The 16,880-nt window shown below is 43.5% G+C and overlaps 1 protein-coding gene across 3 annotated transcripts in view; it reads left to right on the top strand.

The window, feature by feature from the left end:
• Positions 1-16,880, top strand: part of BRPF3 (bromodomain and PHD finger containing 3) — a 1,617,494-nt gene that overhangs the window by 1,423,115 nt on the left and 177,499 nt on the right. For 2 of the 3 annotated variants that reach the window (XM_044076533.1, XM_044076534.1), the window contains one exon: positions 264-361. The exons of the other annotated variant lie outside the window; for it this stretch is intronic. In XM_044076533.1, the coding sequence (XP_043932468.1) occupies positions 264-361 (98 nt within the window). The remainder of the gene's footprint in view (positions 1-263; positions 362-16,880) is intronic. 3 annotated transcript variants of the gene reach the window in all.

The raw sequence follows: 16,880 nt of genomic DNA, 5'->3' as shown, positions 1-16,880 counted from the left end.
ATCTGTCTGTAAATGGCAGAGTAGCAGCAGTAGCACTTGAATCTTCTGTTGCTATTTTCTAATGAGTATAAGATAGTGTATGGCTCCTGTTGTATGGTTAGTTGCAGGGTGCCAGGAAGCTAAGCTTTGCTGCAGCACCTGAAAATATGAGTGTTGTACCAGAGATTTTTAGGTAACATTTTCCCTTTATTTTGCCTTATGAGAGACTTGATCATTAGAAGTGATGAGGATGTTATGCAAGCCATCACTGTTTTATCTTGTAGGCACAAGTCTTCTGATGTCGTTTGACAATGCTACTGACTTGGATCCATTGCAGCTTGTTTGGGCAAAGTGCAGAGGCTATCCCTCCTACCCTGCTTTGGTAAGTGGTGCTCAGTTTAGTGCTGTTCTTCCATGAGGTATATGCCATAGTAGATGCTTGTTTGAGCCACCATTCTCATATGGCTTAAGCGTGTTCTGATTGTTGCTGTTTCTTTTGTGATACAGTATGTAACATGTGTCAGTTTTTACAGACATTTGTATTATTTAGCTATCCCTTTGTACCTTGTCGTAATAGCCTGTATATTTACTCTTAAACTACCCTTTGTGGTTGTTGCTTTTACAGTTAGTATAATTTTGTCAAGGTTTAGTGGGAATGTGATAATAACAGTAGAACACAAAACTTTTACCTCAACGACTCTGGCAATAGAAAGTAGAAAGGGCTGTCGCCAAGCTTAGGGAGTCTATAACAAGGAAGGTAACAAGATATCCTGTAGAGATATTAGAAATATTTTGGAAATTCTATGAAAGTCTGTATAAAGCAAAGAAATATGGAAATCAAGAAAAGGTACAAATGGAAATGTTTATGGAAGAATTAAAAATGCCAAGGTTAGGGGTAGATGAAGTTCAGTTGCTAACAGTTAGGATAGGTGGAGATGAGATAAAAATTGTGATGTGTAACTAATCTACAGGAACGTCCCCAGGAAAAGATGGTATTTCTGTGGTGGAAGTTTGGAAGCTAGGAGGGAAAAACTGGTAAACATCTGGAAGGTTTTGTTTAACATTATTTTAAGAGTAGGAGAGGTACCAACATCCTGAAAGAAAGCAGCGGTAGCTGTAATATCTAAAGAAGGTAAAGATCCATCAGACCCAGCTTCATACAGGCCCATTTCAATACTAAACCATTATTATAAAGTGTTAATGTCTATAGTGGCTAAAAGAATGACAAAAGTAATGCCAAAATTGATAGATATGGATCAGTGTGGTTTTTGTGGAGTGGATGTAAACATTTGACAACATTAACAGAACATTGATGATCCAGAGGGAAGCAGAATATAAGAAAATAGCATTTTTTGTTGGTTGGTGGGTCTTGATGCAGAGAAAGCATCTGACAGAGTAAGCTGGGACTTTATGAACAGGGCAATGGAAACATTTCCATTTCCTGAAAAAATTATAAGGTTGATTAGGAGGATATGTGAGGGATCAGAGGCAAAAATGAAAGTTGATGGGGTCCTCTTTGATGATTTCTGCTTGATCAGGGAACCAGGCAGGGGTGACCCCTTTTTCCTTTATTCGCATTATATTTAGAACAAACTGCCAAAGAAAATAAGGGACTCAAAAATTCAAGGATATAATTGGTATGGTAGTCAAGAAAAGCTGGCTCTACTTGTAGATGTTATTATTTTACACCTGACAAAACCAGAAAGAGACATTACAATGTTGTGGAATATTTTGAGACAGTTTCACATCTTTTCGGGATACAAAAATTAATGAAGCTAAAACAAAGGCAGTAGTGGTAAATTATGTACCCACACACACATTGGTTCAGCAATATCCATATTTATGGGGACATGATAAAATGAAGTATTCAGGAGTATGGATTAAAAATTATTCTGGTGTGGCAGTTAAGGATATGTGTGAAGAGACTAAACAAAAGATAATACAAAAACTGAGAAAATGTAAGCTTTGTTATATGGGTAGTAAGAGATGAGCAGTCAAAATGGTTTTAGTCCCTTTAGTCTTATACGCAGGTCTGACATATTTTTATCAACCAAAGGAGAAGTGTGGATAGCATTTAATAAAGAGCTGAAGGACTTCATCTGGGAGGTGAAGATGGCAAAAGTCAAGTGGGATAACCTGATTCTTCCAGTAGAACAGGGCACATTGGGATTACTCAATTTGAAGGCATATTTCAGAGCTGCACAGTTAAGGCTCCTGTACATAGCACAAGCAGAAAACTGTAATTCAAAGTAGAAAGGGATGATATTGAAACAGGGGAAAAGCTCAAGAAACAAGGAGGGACTGGGATTTTGGATGCAGGGCTTTAAGGAAAATAACAATAATCATATAGAATATTGTATCCATAAAGTAGCAGAAAGTATTCTAATAACTAAGCCAGCATGGGGATAGAGAAAGGAGATTCTGCCAATAGGGATGACTGCAAGTAGGGATATAGACAATAGGCAAGGAGGGCTGAAATTTATTGGAGAAAACTGGCAAAGGAACCAAGGTATTGGGAGCAAATAACTAGAGAGGGAAAGGTAATAGAATAAGAAGAGGCCAATAATTATTTGGACTACAGGTTAGAGATTGCCTGCCCCATCAAGGATTGATATCAGAGTGCAGACAAAGAGAAATAAGTAGGGAGATCCTAAACTAAAGACTAGCACTGGTACAGTTTTTAGTAGAGTCTAAAACAGAAGCTGGCATTAAAAAAGGAATAATTAGTACAGCATATAAAATATTGCATGATAACTGTAAGAATCAATCAGAGGAGGTTAGAAAGGACTGGGAAGAGAGATTGAACAAGCAATTCACAAAGTAACAATAGGTGGATATATGTATGGGGTCTATGTCAGATAAATGAAAATGCAATCTCTCGAACGCTCATATGAGCAAATAATCATAACATTAAAATCTGTATTGTGGGGGGCTGTGCCCCCCAGGCCCCCCACTAAATATATATTCCTACTCCGAGGTCGCACTACAGTGAGGAAAGGGCAAATATCCCACTCTTCACTGTACTGCGATCCCAAAATACCACTTCCGATGTTATGATTATTCACTCATATGAGCGTTTGAGAGATTGCGTTTTTCGTTTATCTAAAGTAGACCCTATGTACCTCTCCCAAATATGCAACAAAATCTAGAAGATTTAGAATTTTTGCTTGGAAATGTTTACATAGATAATTTTATACCCCTGGTAGACTCTAGAGAATTTTTCCTGTGATAGCAAATGTTGGAGGTGTGACGGGGAAGAAAGCAGTACTTCGGAATATATTTTTTGGGAGTGCGGTGGATTGGCGGACTTTAAGGATTCTCTGTGGGATGCACTGTCGGATATGGTGGGTGGGTGGATTGTTGTGATGAGGGAGATGATTTTTCTGACCTGTGATAAAGAATTGGAATTGCCTAGACATTTGCTGTGTCTAATTATGGTTGCTGCCAAAAAAAGCAGTTACTAAAAATGGAAATCAAAATCTAAACCAACTGTATTATAAGTAGTGAATATAGTAACAGTTAAAACAACTGGAACTCAGATCTTTAGAAAAAGTAGGAGCAAACTACATTGGAAAAAAAGGTAATTGTGGGAATAGTACATACAAGGGAGGAATGAGTTTTAAAAGAAGGCAGGACTTAAAGAAACTATGTGATGTTTGACTGAAAATGATTGGGTAGATTATAAGTGATGTGTAACGTTTGCAAAATGGAGCATGTCAGTATGGTTTGTGAGGTAAAATGCTTGCAACTAGGATTGTCGGTGTGGTTTTTCATTTATATAAATGTATGATTTCTTATGTCATAAGTGATGGATTAATGAAGATGATGTTCTTCGTGTTTCACTATTGCAGTCATTACATTTGGGTAATCTGCTTGCAGGTTGCCCTCAGTTGGCCTGATTAACAAAGTCTTGGGTCCTGCATTGGTTGCTGTCCCTTCTTCCATGACGTCAGGGGTATAAAACATGCAGCCGACGCCATTACATTAGTCTTTCTTGCCGTGCAGTGCCCGAAGCAGAAGACGTTCGCAAGTGCCGGTCGGCCGACTCCTGAAATTTCGTTTTTGAGTTTCAGAACCGAAGTCTTCAACTTAAAGCTAAGTACCCCGTTGGGGAAACTTTTTCTTGCTCCTTACCAATGTCAGTAAAAGTTAACAATTGCATTACTTGTGGAAAGCAAATACCTCATAAAGATTTTCATTCGTACTGTATTCCTTGCCTAGGCCCTGTACCTTGCTGTCGGTTTTGTGCCTTATTTAATCAGCGCACTATCCGTCGTCTGTATATTTTTGCCTCTAAATATTTCGGTTCTCGATTTAGTTATCCAGAAATGACGTCGGTTAGCCATCCGACTACTGGGATTCTAAAAAAAAACACAAAGATAAAGACAGAGACAGGCCGCCGAGATCCAAAACCGCCGCCGACGCTTCTCCTAAGCCAGTCACCAGTTCGCCGGTACTCAGTGAGGCGCTTTCGCAGCCCCTGATAACCCGCTACTTCTGATTCGTAGGTCTCTACTGAGACCCATTCGCAGTCCGGTATGCCGCGAGATACTTCAATTATGGAACCCGTCTATTTCCTCTGCTTCCCCTCCTGAGGATTTTTCTTTTGGGGAAACTTTACATACTTTAAGGGAGCATTTTCACTGGGAAAGCCAGGAATTTTCTGATTCAAAAGAGGCTGAAGGGATTTCCTTCTACTACCTCAGCATAGGCCTTTGGCTATACCTCCTGTACTAGACATTGTTGATGATGTTTTCTCGGTATCCAGTTTGGCCCCTAATTCCCTGCCTCCTGCTCCTAGTAAACCTGACAGGTACTACAGGGTTCCTGAGTCCCACAAGTTCCTTTTCAAAAATCCTGTTGCAGATCCAGAGACTATTTCTTAGGGGCCCAAGGGCATTAAGGCTTCTACTGCTAAAAATCCTACCCCTTCTGATAGAGACTCCAGGGCGCTGGATAGATGGGGCAAAAAGGTTTATACTTCTGCACCTTGGCAATCAGAGCTTTAAACTGCCAATTTCATACGTTAAAATATCAGCAACGTGTTATTGGACTGCTTAAACAGAAAATGATATTGATTCCTGACTGTGTGGAAAATAAAGATTTACATGACTTAATGCATTCTGCTGAACAAGTTGGAAAACATACTTTGCAGTGTGGTGTGGTTTTGATTCTTTAGAGGCCTCTTGCAGGGCTGCTGTTACTGGGTCTGTGCTTAGAAGGCATGCTTGGCTTAAGGAGCAATCTTTGCCTGATCATGTTAAAGCTAAATTGTTGGATGCTCCTTTAAATCAGGACCGCCTGTTTGGCAACAAGGCTGAAGACGTTCTTAAAAAGATGGAAGATAAAGCTAAATCTATGCAAACTGTAAAAGATTTTTTACAAGTGCAACCTCCTAGATTTAGTAGGTACTGGCCTACTAAGAATTGGTCCTTTCCAGTCCCTTCCAGGTCTTCTCAAGCCAAACCCAGACGTGGCAAAAAACCCAGGTTTCAGTCCCAGGGGACTCTCAGAACTAAGCAGTGGGAGGCCTCCACTTCCAAATCTGGAAATAACAAGACACCCCCTACGGTAAACAGTCTCAATGACTTCCTTTAAAAATTTCCAAGCACTTATCGTTTGGCCGCCCCTTTGGGGGGAAAGATTGCTCTTCATACAGAGAACTGGAAAGTCATAACCCAGGACAAATGGGTTTTAAATATTGTGTCTCGGGGATACAGATTTAATTTCCAAACGTTGCCAACACCAAATGGGTGGCCAGACCTGCCCCCAAATCAGTGGGCAGAGGCTCAAAAACATGTACTTTCCCTCTTAAGCATGGGGGCTATTCAACTGGTACCAGAAGAGGAAAAGGGGCAAGGCTTCTACTACAGACTTTTTCTGGTACCCAGAAAAGACAAATCATGGCGTCCAGTCTTCACCAATTACTTCCTATGCTAGGCAAAGATGCCTGGTTGGCAACACTAGATTTAAAAGAAGCATACCTGCACATCCCAATCAGGGAATCTTGCAGAAGATACGTACGCTTCAAAGCAGGCTGCACGCATTATCAGTTCTCTGCACTGCACTTTGGCTTGTCCACTGCGCCCAGGGTATTCACAAAGTGCCTGGCTCCAGTTATTGCATTTTGCAGGCAAAGAAGTATTCAGATATACCCATACCTGGACGATTGTCTAATTCAGGCAGAAAGCCAGGGCATACTTTTGAATCATCTGGCGTTTGTAAAAAGGGTTCTAACTTGTCTGGGGTACACCATAAACTAAAAGAAATCACAACGGGTACCCTGTCAACAAATTACTTTCCTGGGAGCAAGCTTGAATACAACTTCCCAGATGGCTTACCTCATGCCAGAAAAGCAAATTAATTTGGTAACCTATTTCAAACAAGTGGTCACAAAACCCCTGCTATCTGCAAGACAAATACTGCAAGCCTTGGGGTTCATGGCCTCCTGCATTCTTCTAATTCCATATGCAAGACTGCATATGAGGAAACTACAGTGGTATCTAAAAAGCCTATGGAGTCAACATTCTCACAGCCTGGAAACAATGATTCCTATCATACCTTGCCTACGCCTAGAGTTCCTCTGGTGGGCAGAGGCCTGCCACCAAAACAAGGGACTACCATTCACACTACCCTCTGCCGCCCAAACCCTAACAACAGATGCATCAGACTATGCATGGGGGGGCTCACCTGGCAGGGAAGTGCATTCACGGCAAATGGAACCCAAGTCAAATGCACGTACATATCAATCAAAAAGAAATGTTAGCTGTACAGAATGTTCTGACAGCCATCAAGGACTACATTCTTCCAGGACAACTAATGGTAAAGACGGACAACACCATGGTTATGTGGTACATAAACAAGCAGGGGGGGGGAGGTACACATTCCTACACCCTTTGCAGACTAGCCATGGCATTGTGGAACACAGCCATGAGCTACCAAATGCACCTACAAGCTCAATTCCTGCCAGGAAAATTAAAAACACTGGCAGACTGACTAAGCAGAAACCTCATGGACCCACACGAGTGGAAACTGGAACCAAGGATTTTCAACTTGTTGACAAGCGAATGGGAGAGCCCAGACATAGATCTATTTGCCTCCCCCCAGAACTACCAGTTGGACAAGTTTTGCACAAGGACTCACCACAAACAAGCCTGGAAAGTGGATGCTCTGTCCTTCAGCTGGAAAAACCTATCAGTCTACTCCTTCCCCCGCTGCCTCTGCTCTCCAAAGTACTACTAAAAGTCAAACAGGACAAACCAAGGATGATCTTGATTGCTCCAGACCGGCCGCATCAACACTGGTACCCCCTCCTGTGCAGTGTGTCGCAGTTATCTCCATGGCACCTGCCTCAGACCCCTTCCCTGCTGTTTCAGCAGGAGAACCAAATTCTGCATCCTCAGCTTCCAACATTGAACCTTGCAGCCTGGCTAATCACTTAAATTCACCCTTATCATCCCTTAGCAAACCTGTAATGGATGTCATCTTAGAGGCAAGAAGACCTAGTACTGGAAAATCTTATGCTGAAAAATTAAAATATTCTGTGCCTGGAACCAATCTCAAGGGATGAGCACAGCAGCACCCAATTTACCTCAGATTTTGCAATACTTGACTGAGATGCTTCACAAGGGCTTGTCCTTTTCCTCCATTAAAATGCATGCCTCAGCCATTTCAGCTCATTATAGCACAGAGCCTCCCCTATTCTCTCACCCACTGCTCAAGCAGTTCCTCAGAGGGGCCAAAAATTTAAGGTCACCCAGGAGAACTCCAACCCCAGCTGGGATCTTAACTTTGTCTTGGAGAAACTCACTCTTCCTCCTTTCGAGCCAGCTGCTACTGCAGATTTAAAATTTCTTTCCTGGAAAACAGATTTCCTTTTAGCAATCACTTCTGCAAGAAGGGTATCTGAATTACAAGCCCTAATGGCAGTGGAACCTTTCATTATCTTTCATGCGGACAGGGTGTCCCTCAGAACCAATCCCTCCTTCATGCCCAAGGTGGTATCCAGTGTGACTCTTAATCAGTCCATTCATTTGCCTACCTTCTTTCCTAACCCACAGAACAAAGGGGAATGGATACTGCACTTCTTAGATGTGCACAGACAGCTTAGATTCTACTTGGACAGGACTAAACCTCAAAGGAAATCTGAACAACTGCTGGTGGTATTTGCTGCAGGGACAGAAGGAAAAGCTATTTCAAAACAAACCATTTCAAAATGGATAGGCCACTGCATTCATTTCTGCTTTAAGCACCATGGAAAACCTATCCCACAGGGCATCAGGCCCCATTCAACCAGGGCTGCATCTACCTCTACAGCCTTTCTCAGGGGCGTCCCTATTAGGGACATCCTAGAAGCTGCTACCTGGAGTTCTGTACATACTTTTACCAAGCATTATCATTTGCCAATTTTCTCTAAATCCAGGGCTGGTTTTGCCACTGCAGTCTTGCAGGGCCTTATAGTGGGTCCTAATTCTATTTAAATTCCTCCTCCCAACCTTAGCTTTGGGAATCTACCCAAATGTAATGACTGCAACAGTGAAACACGAAGAACATAGTACAGTAGTGTACACTTACCATAAATGTAGATGTTTGAGTGTATTCACTGTTGCAGTCCTGGTTACCCTCCCTCCAGCCCCCTTTCTTCTTTTGGCTATACCTCTACTCTCACTTACTGTGCTCTAAAAGCTTTTTGGTGTGTTTGCTTTTTTGTTGGAGGTATATCCTTGTATTTATAGATTTAATTGCTTCCCATTAGGGGGGCACCTGACATCTGGGGCAAGAAAAACTGATGTAATGGCGTCGGCTGCATGTTTTACACCCTTGACGACCTGACGTCATGGAAGAAGGGACAGCAACTGACGCAGGACCCAAGACTTTGTTAATCAGGCTGACTGAGGGCTACTGCAAGCAGATAACACAAATGTAATGACTGCAACAGTGAATGCACTCGAACATCTACATTTATTGTAAGTGTACACAACTGTACTTCTAGAGACACCACAGGCATTTGCCACTTGTGAACAACATTACTTCTATATCTCTTGTCCTCCATATTTCTCTCCTTTTATAATGGGCTTAATTATCTAATCCACTTTGCTATCCCTCATCCTATCCAGATGTTCATTGTGTTACCCTGCTGTAGTCATCACACTTGGGTTATCCTGCCGTCAGGCGGTCCCGCAGTCGGCCCGAATTCCAAAGTCTTGGTCCGGCGTCGGTTGCTGTCGCTTCTTCCCTGACGTCAGTGCGCCAGGGGTAAGAGGCATCCGACGCCATTTTCTTCAGTCTTTCTTGCCGCGCGGTGCCCGAAGCAGAAGCAGTTCGCAAGTGCCGGTCGGCCGACACCTGAGATTTTCGAAAAGAGTTTCAGTCCAAAGTCTTCAAAGCTAAGTACCCCGTTGGGGAACCTTTTCTTGCCTCAGTCCGATGTCAGAAAAAGTTAACAATTGCATTTCTTGTGGGAAGCAAATACAACATAAGGACTTTCATTCTTATTGTATACCTTGCCTAGGCCCAGACCACGATGTCACTGGTTGTCAGTTTTGTGCTAGGCTCAATAAGCGAACTATAAAGCGACACTTTGATTTCGCACGACACTACTTCGGTAGGAAATTTAATTACACTATGCCGTCGGAGCAACCGACTACCGGCTTGCATAAAAAACGCAAAGATAAAGACAGGCAGCCTAGATCCAAGCCAGACTACGAGGCCTCAGCTGGGCCGGTCGCCGGTTCTCCGGTTTTCAGTGAGGCGCATACGCAGCCCCTGGCTACCGCAGAATTGGAACCTCAGACCGCTTCGGATTCCCTAGCAGAGAGTTCTAGGCCGACGCAGCCATTTTCTTTAGGCCCTACCGACGACATTGCAGAAGGAGAAGCCGGTGCTGTAGAAACACCTTCGGTTTCAGAAGGTGTCTTCAGACCGACTACTCTCACCATAAAATCTTATACTAAGCTTAAGACTCCTCTAAAACCAAAAAAGACTGCACTTCAGTCTCCAGTTCAAGGCCCCATGCCTAAGAAACAGATGCTTAAAATGGCTGAAAGGCCTAGACAAGAGGAGGATTATGCCTCTTCTGATCAAGTGCCTATTTCCTCAGGCTCCTCTGAGGAACAGGATTACTCCTTTCCCCCTTATGAAGATTCTGATGCTGAAGATTCCATTCCCTCAGCTTCTTCCCCTGAAGACTATTCCTTTGGGGAAACCTTACATACCATGAAGGGAACATTTCCACTGGGAAGGTCAGGACTACTCCGACTCAAAGAAAAGGCTCCGAGAGTTTGTTTTACTCCCCCAGCACAGACCACTTGCTATCCCCCCAGTTTTAGACATTGTGGATGATGTTTACTTAGAATCTAGTCTAAATCCAGATTCTCTGCCTCCTGCTCCAGCCAAACCAGATACTATAGAGTGCCTGACTCACACAAATTACTTTACAAAAGCCCTGTTGCTGATCCAAAGACAATCTCCCAGGGTCCCAAAAGGGCTAAGGCTTCTATGGCTAAAAATCCTATACCCTCTGAAAGGGACTCCAGAGCACTAGATAGGTGGGGGAAGAAGGTTTACACCTCAGCTACTCTAGCTATGAGAGCACTAAATTGTCAATTTCACATGCTTAAATACCAGCAATTCCTAATGTCTCAAATAAAACAAAAGATGAGCACGCACCCTCAACAGTCTGAATTCAAGGAAATGCAGGATCTGTTGCATGCAGCTGAACAGGTGGGCAAACATACTTTACAGTGTGGATTTTATTCCTTGGAAGCTTCCTGTAGAGCAGCTGTTACTGGGTCTGTTATACGTAGGCATGCTTGGTTAAAGGAACAAACTCTGCCTGATCATGTTAAAGCAAAGTTACTAGATGCACCCTTACAGCAGGATGTCCTATTTGGGGTTAAAGCAGAAGAGGTTTTAAAGAAAATGGAGGATAAGACAAAATCTATGCAGACGGTCAAAGATTTCTTACAGGTACAGCCCCCATGCTTCAGCAGAAATTGGCCAACAAAAAATTGGTCCTTTCCAGCTTCTGACAGACCACACAGGGGTAAATACAGGCGCCCAAGGGGCAGAGGACAAGCACAAATCCCTTACAAACCTCGACAATGGGGCACTGCAACACAGAAGAGAGGAGAAGACAGGTTCCAAACTACTGGAAGGCAAACACAATGACTTAAACCTCAAACTGCCAAGCAGAACTCTCTTGGCAGCTCCCTTGGGAGGAAAATTAGCACCTTTTACAGACAACTGGCGCATCATCACAAAGGACAAATGGGTCCTAGACATTATCTCACAAGGATACAGATTCCATTTCCTCACCTTGCCAAGGATAAAAGGAATGCCAAACCTGCCACAAAATCAATGGGCAGAGGCACAAAAACAAATTACAGTTCTCATGGACATGAGAGCCATTCAACTGGTACCTACACAGGAGCAAGGCCAAGGATTTTACTCAAGGCTCTTTCTAGTGCCCAGAAAGAACAATGCTTGGAAACCCATTCTGGACCTTTTAATTCTAAACACCTTCTTGCAAGTACCCAAATTCAAGATGCTAACACTACAGCTGCTTCTTCCCATGTTGGGCAAGAAAGCATGGCTAGTAACGTTGGACCTCAAGGAGGCATACCTGCATGTCCCTATCAGACAAAATTGCAGAAATACCTCCGTTTCATTGCAGGTTCAATCCATTACCAATTCTCTGCACTGCCCTTTGGCTTATCTACTGCACCCAGGGTCTTCACTAAATGCCTGGCACCAGTAATTGCATACTGCAGACAAAGAGGAATTCAAATATACCCATACCTGGACGACTGCCTCATCCAAGCAGAAAGCAAGGACATTCTCTTACAACATCTGGCTTTTGTAAAGCACCTTCTAAGTTACCTAGGGTACACAGTAAACGAAAATAAATCAAAACTAGTGCCCTCACAAAATATGACATTCCTGGGTGCCAGCTTGAATACAGTGGCCCAGATGGCTTATCTGACGCCAGACAAACAACTACAACTAACTCAGTACTTCAAAACAATGGCAACAAAGACCCAACTCCCTGCAAGAAAAATTCTGCAGGCCTTGGGCTTCATGGCATCTTGCATACTACTAATACCATTTGCAAAACTGCATATGAGGAAATTACAATGGTACCTAAAAAGCGTATGGACTCAACACAGCCACAGCTTTGACACAATGATACCTCTCATTCCCTGCCTTCAACAGGAGTTTCTATGGTGGTCACAGGCATGTCACCTCAACAAGGGTCAGCCTTTCACCTTACCCCCAGCCAGGCAAACTATGACAACAGATGCATCGGACTATGCCTGGGGGGCACACATGGCAGGATGGTGCGTTCAAGGCATATGGACTGCAGATCAAAGGAATCTGCACATCAATCAAAAAGAAATGCTAGCTGTACAGAATGCCCTGACAGCCTTCAAGGACCTCTTACATCCAGGACAGCTTACAATAAGGACAGACAACACCACAGTAATGTGGTACATAAACAAACAAGGGGGTACACACTCCTACCCTCTATGCAGGCAAGCAATGCCCTTGTGGAAACACAGCACTGGCTTACCAAGTTCAATTACAAGCTCAATTCCTGCCAGAAAAAAAGAACACATTGGCAGACAACCTAAGCAGAAACATCATGGATCCCCATGAGTGGAAACTGGATCCACAAGTATTTGCAATGATAACTCAAAAATGGGGCCCAGACATAGACCTGTTTGCCAGCCCCAAAACTATCAGCTAACAAAATTTTGCACAAGGACATTTCACCATCAAGCTTGGAAAGTGGACGACTCTCATTCAGTTGGAAAATGCTGACAGTATATGCCTTCCTCCATTGCCCCTTCTCACAAAGGTGCTGCTGAAAGTCAGGATGGAGAGACCCCGAATGATACTCATTGCCCCAGACTGGCCACGCCAGCACTGGTACCCACTTTTAAGGAATATGGCCCAGGGCCCACCATGGATTTTATCACAAATTACTCATCTGCTCACACAGCAAGACAGTCAGATTCTACACAGCCAGCTCAAAACCTTAAATTTGGCTGCATGGCAAATCACCTAAGCAACCAGCCAGCTCCTCTTTCACAAGCTGTTATGGATGTTATTCTGGAAGCCAGGAGGCCCAGCACCAGGAAAGCCTACTCAGACAAATGGAAAAGGTTTTGTGCCTGGAACCAAGCTAAAGGCCAAAATACCCTTCAGCCAGACATACCTCAGATTCTACAATATTTAACTGAGATGTTACACAAAGGGCTTTCTTTTTCATCTATTAAAATCCACGCCTCAGCTATTTCAGCTCACTACAACACGGATCCTTCCTTATTTTCACATCCACTTCTAAGGCAGTTTCTCAGAGGGGCCAAAAACATTAGGCCTCCCAGGAGAGCACCAACACCAACTTGGGACCTCAATTTTGTTCTGGAAAAACTTACGCTACCTCCTTTTGAGCCAGCTTTCTCAGCTGATTTAAAGTTTATATCATGGAAGACTGCCCTGCTACTAGCAATTACTTCAGCCAGAAGAGTCTCAGAGCTTCAGGCACTAATGGCAGTAGAGCCTTTCCTCATTTTTCATCAAGACAGAGTTTCTCTACGAACTAACCCCTTCTTTATGCCTAAGGTGGTATCCAGTGTGGCTCTAAATCAAATCATCCATTTACCCACCTTCTTTCCAAATCCACAGAATAAAGGAGAAAGACTCCTGCACTCCTTGGACATTCACAGGCAGCTACGTTACTACTTGGATAAAACTAAGGTTTTCAGAAAATCTGACCAGCTTTTTGTATCCTATGCTACAGCATCACAAGGAAAGGCTATCTCAAAACAGACCATTTCCAAATGGATAGGACATTGCATACGTTTTTGCTACACCCACCATGGAAAACCAGTTCCTGCTTGCATAAGACCCCACTCTACCAGGGCAGCAGCTACATCTACAGCCTTCCTCAGGGGGGTGCCAACCAAGGATATTCTGGAAGCTGCAACTTGGAGTTCAGTACACACCTTCACCAAACACTATCACTTACCACTTTACTCTAAGACTAGAGCTGGCTTCGCCACTGCAGTTTTGCAGGGCCTTCTAGCCTCCTCTAACCCTTTTTGACTCCACCTCCCATCCTTAGCTTTGGGATTCTACCCAAGTGTGATGACTGCAGCAGGGTAACACAATGAACATAGTACAGTTTTGTACCTACCATAAATGTAGATGTTCGAGTGTATACCCTGCTGCAGTCCAGGTTACCCTCCCTCCATCCCCTCTGACCTAACTAAAACCTTTCAATACCTTAAAATCTGATAGAACCTTTGTGGTGTATTTGCTTATAGCTGGAGGGATGTTTTGTTTGTGCTAAACTTTTATTATTGGTACTATCTACTGACCACCTTTTGGGGGGCACCAGACATCTCGGGCAAGAAAAACTTAAGAAAATGGCGTTGGATGCCTCTTATATACCCCTGGCGCACTGACGTCAGGGAAGAAGCGACAGCAACCGACGCCGGACCAAGACTTTGGAATTCGGGCCGACTGCGGGACCGCCTGACGGCAGGATAACCCAAGTGTGATGACTGCAGCAGGGTATACTCTCGAACATCTGCATTTATGGTAGGTACAAAACTGTACTTTTTCATGTTCATCTTCACAATGCCTTTTTAGCAAGTTTTCACAGATGTAAATGCTAAACTTTAGTATCATCAGGTACTTTTGAATAAACAGTAGACCTCTTCCCTAACTTGATATATCCACTCATAAGACTTGCTTTTCTTTAATTTCAGTATGGGGGTGTGGCATGTGTAGTAGAAGTACTTTCAGGTATGAACAATTAGACATATGATTACAGCATGAGTAAAAGATTTTATATTTCTCCATCCTAAAGTAATCTTTTGGATAGTTTTGTAGAACTTCGGCCAAACCCAGGTTAAACATAGATTAATGTTAAATGTTATGTTGTCCCATCTTGCTTCCGTTCTTCCTGGTTGGGTTCAGAGCCGATCTTCATCTCCAACTCGGCCGTATACTATAGCTCGAGAGCTTTTTACTGGCTCGAGGCTAGCCCCTATCCTAACATGCCTAGCGGTAGTTACCTAGATCTCATTTTCCGTTTGCAGCATCGAGATTGCTCATACTGGCTCAGGCTAAGTATTTTCTTCTTCTTGTGATATTTACTCAAATTTATGTGCTTTCAGATAGCTAAATTCTCTTAGTTTAGTGTTAGAGTGTGTTAACCTTGGGCTAGAGCTTTTCTGACCTTTCCGCTGCTGCCTTTTTGTTGTTGTGGCCGTCATACTTTTCCTTTAGGCCTAACTTGTTTCCTTGAACCCATTTGACTTACAGGGTTCCCTGATGTTCTTCGTGTTTCACTGTTGCAGTCATCACATTTGGGTTATCTGCCTGCAGGTAGCCCTCATTCGGCCTGAATACCAGAGTCTTGGGATTTCTGCGTTGGATGCTGTTGCATTTTCCATGACATCAGGTCGTCAGGGGTATAAAACATGCAGCTGACGCCATTACATCAGTCTTTCTTGCTGTGACCGAAGCAAAAGCAGTTTGCAAGCGCCGGTCGGCCATCTCCTGAAATTTTTGTTTTTTGAGTTTCAGACCTGAAGTCTTCTAAAGATAAGTACCCCGTTGGGGATCCTTTTTTCTTGCTCTAACCGATGTCAGAAAAAATTACTAATTGTCTTGCCCGTGGAAAGCAAATACCTCACAGAGATTTTCATTCTTACTGCGTCACCTGTCTAGGCCCAGACCGCGACGTCCCTCACTGTCGGTTTTGTGCCTTGTTCAATGCTCAAACTATTTGTCATCGGGCTATTTTTGTCGCTAAATTCTTTTGCTCTCGATCTCCGTATTCCGAAATTGCTTCAATAAGTTATCCGACTACCGATCTTCCGGGTAAAGACAGAGACAGACCGCATAGGTCCAAAACTGCCGATGACGCTACCGTTAAGCTAGTCACCAGTCCGCCGGTACTCAGTGAGGCGCTTTCGCAGCCCCTGATACCCGCTGCTACAGATTCGCAGACCTCTACTGAGACCCATTCGGAGTCCGGAATACCGCGAGATGCTTCTTCGACTATGGAACCTGCGGATGTCTCTACCTTGTATGGGTCCGGAGCCGCTGTGCAGTCACTGGCTTCTGAGGGTGTATTCAGGCCTTCCGATTTTCATATTAAACTGACGACTTTGTTTCAAACCAAAACTACCCAATTTCTCAGGCCTAGAGTTCGCACTATGCCTAGGAAACCAATGACCAAAGCGCATTCTCCAGCCCACATGCCACAAAAACAAATGCTTAGAATGGCTGAAGATCTCATTACCTTAATTAGGGGAAGTCAGCCTTCCCCCTCATAAAGACCAAGAACTGATTTTCCTTCTGATTCTTCAGATCAGGAGTCTGATAACTCTGATCTTTCTGATTACCAGGACATACCCTTATCTACCTATGAGGATTCTGATACAGAGGATTCCATTCCCTAAGCTTCCCCTCCAGAAGAATTTTCTTTTGGTGAAACCCTGCATACTCTTAGAGAGCATTTCCACTCAGAGAGCCAGGATTACTCTCAGTCCAAAAAGAGACTCAGGGAATTTTTAAACTTTCCTCAGCACAGGCCTCTAGCTATCCCTCCTGTTGGAAATTGTGGATGATGTCTTCTTCGAATCCAGCCTTATCTCTGATACTTTGCCTCCAGCTCCCAGGAAACCTGACAGGTACTACAGAGTACTTGACTCCCACAAATTCCTCTTTAAGAATCACACTGCGGATCCAGAGACCATTTCCCAGGGACCTAAAGGCATTAAGGCTACAACTGCCAAAAATCCTACCCCTTCGAACAGGGATTCTAGGGCTTTAGACATATGGGGTAAGAAGGTATACACCTCTGCTACTCTTGCCGTTAG

Source organism: Protopterus annectens, chromosome 7.part0 (assembly GCF_019279795.1).
Source record: "Protopterus annectens isolate FY-2018-M chromosome 7.part0, PAN1.0, whole genome shotgun sequence".
Classification (NCBI taxonomy): Eukaryota; Metazoa; Chordata; order Ceratodontiformes; family Protopteridae; genus Protopterus; species Protopterus annectens.
Note: the sequence above shows the minus strand (reverse complement) of the source record. Positions and strands in the feature narration are given on the sequence as shown.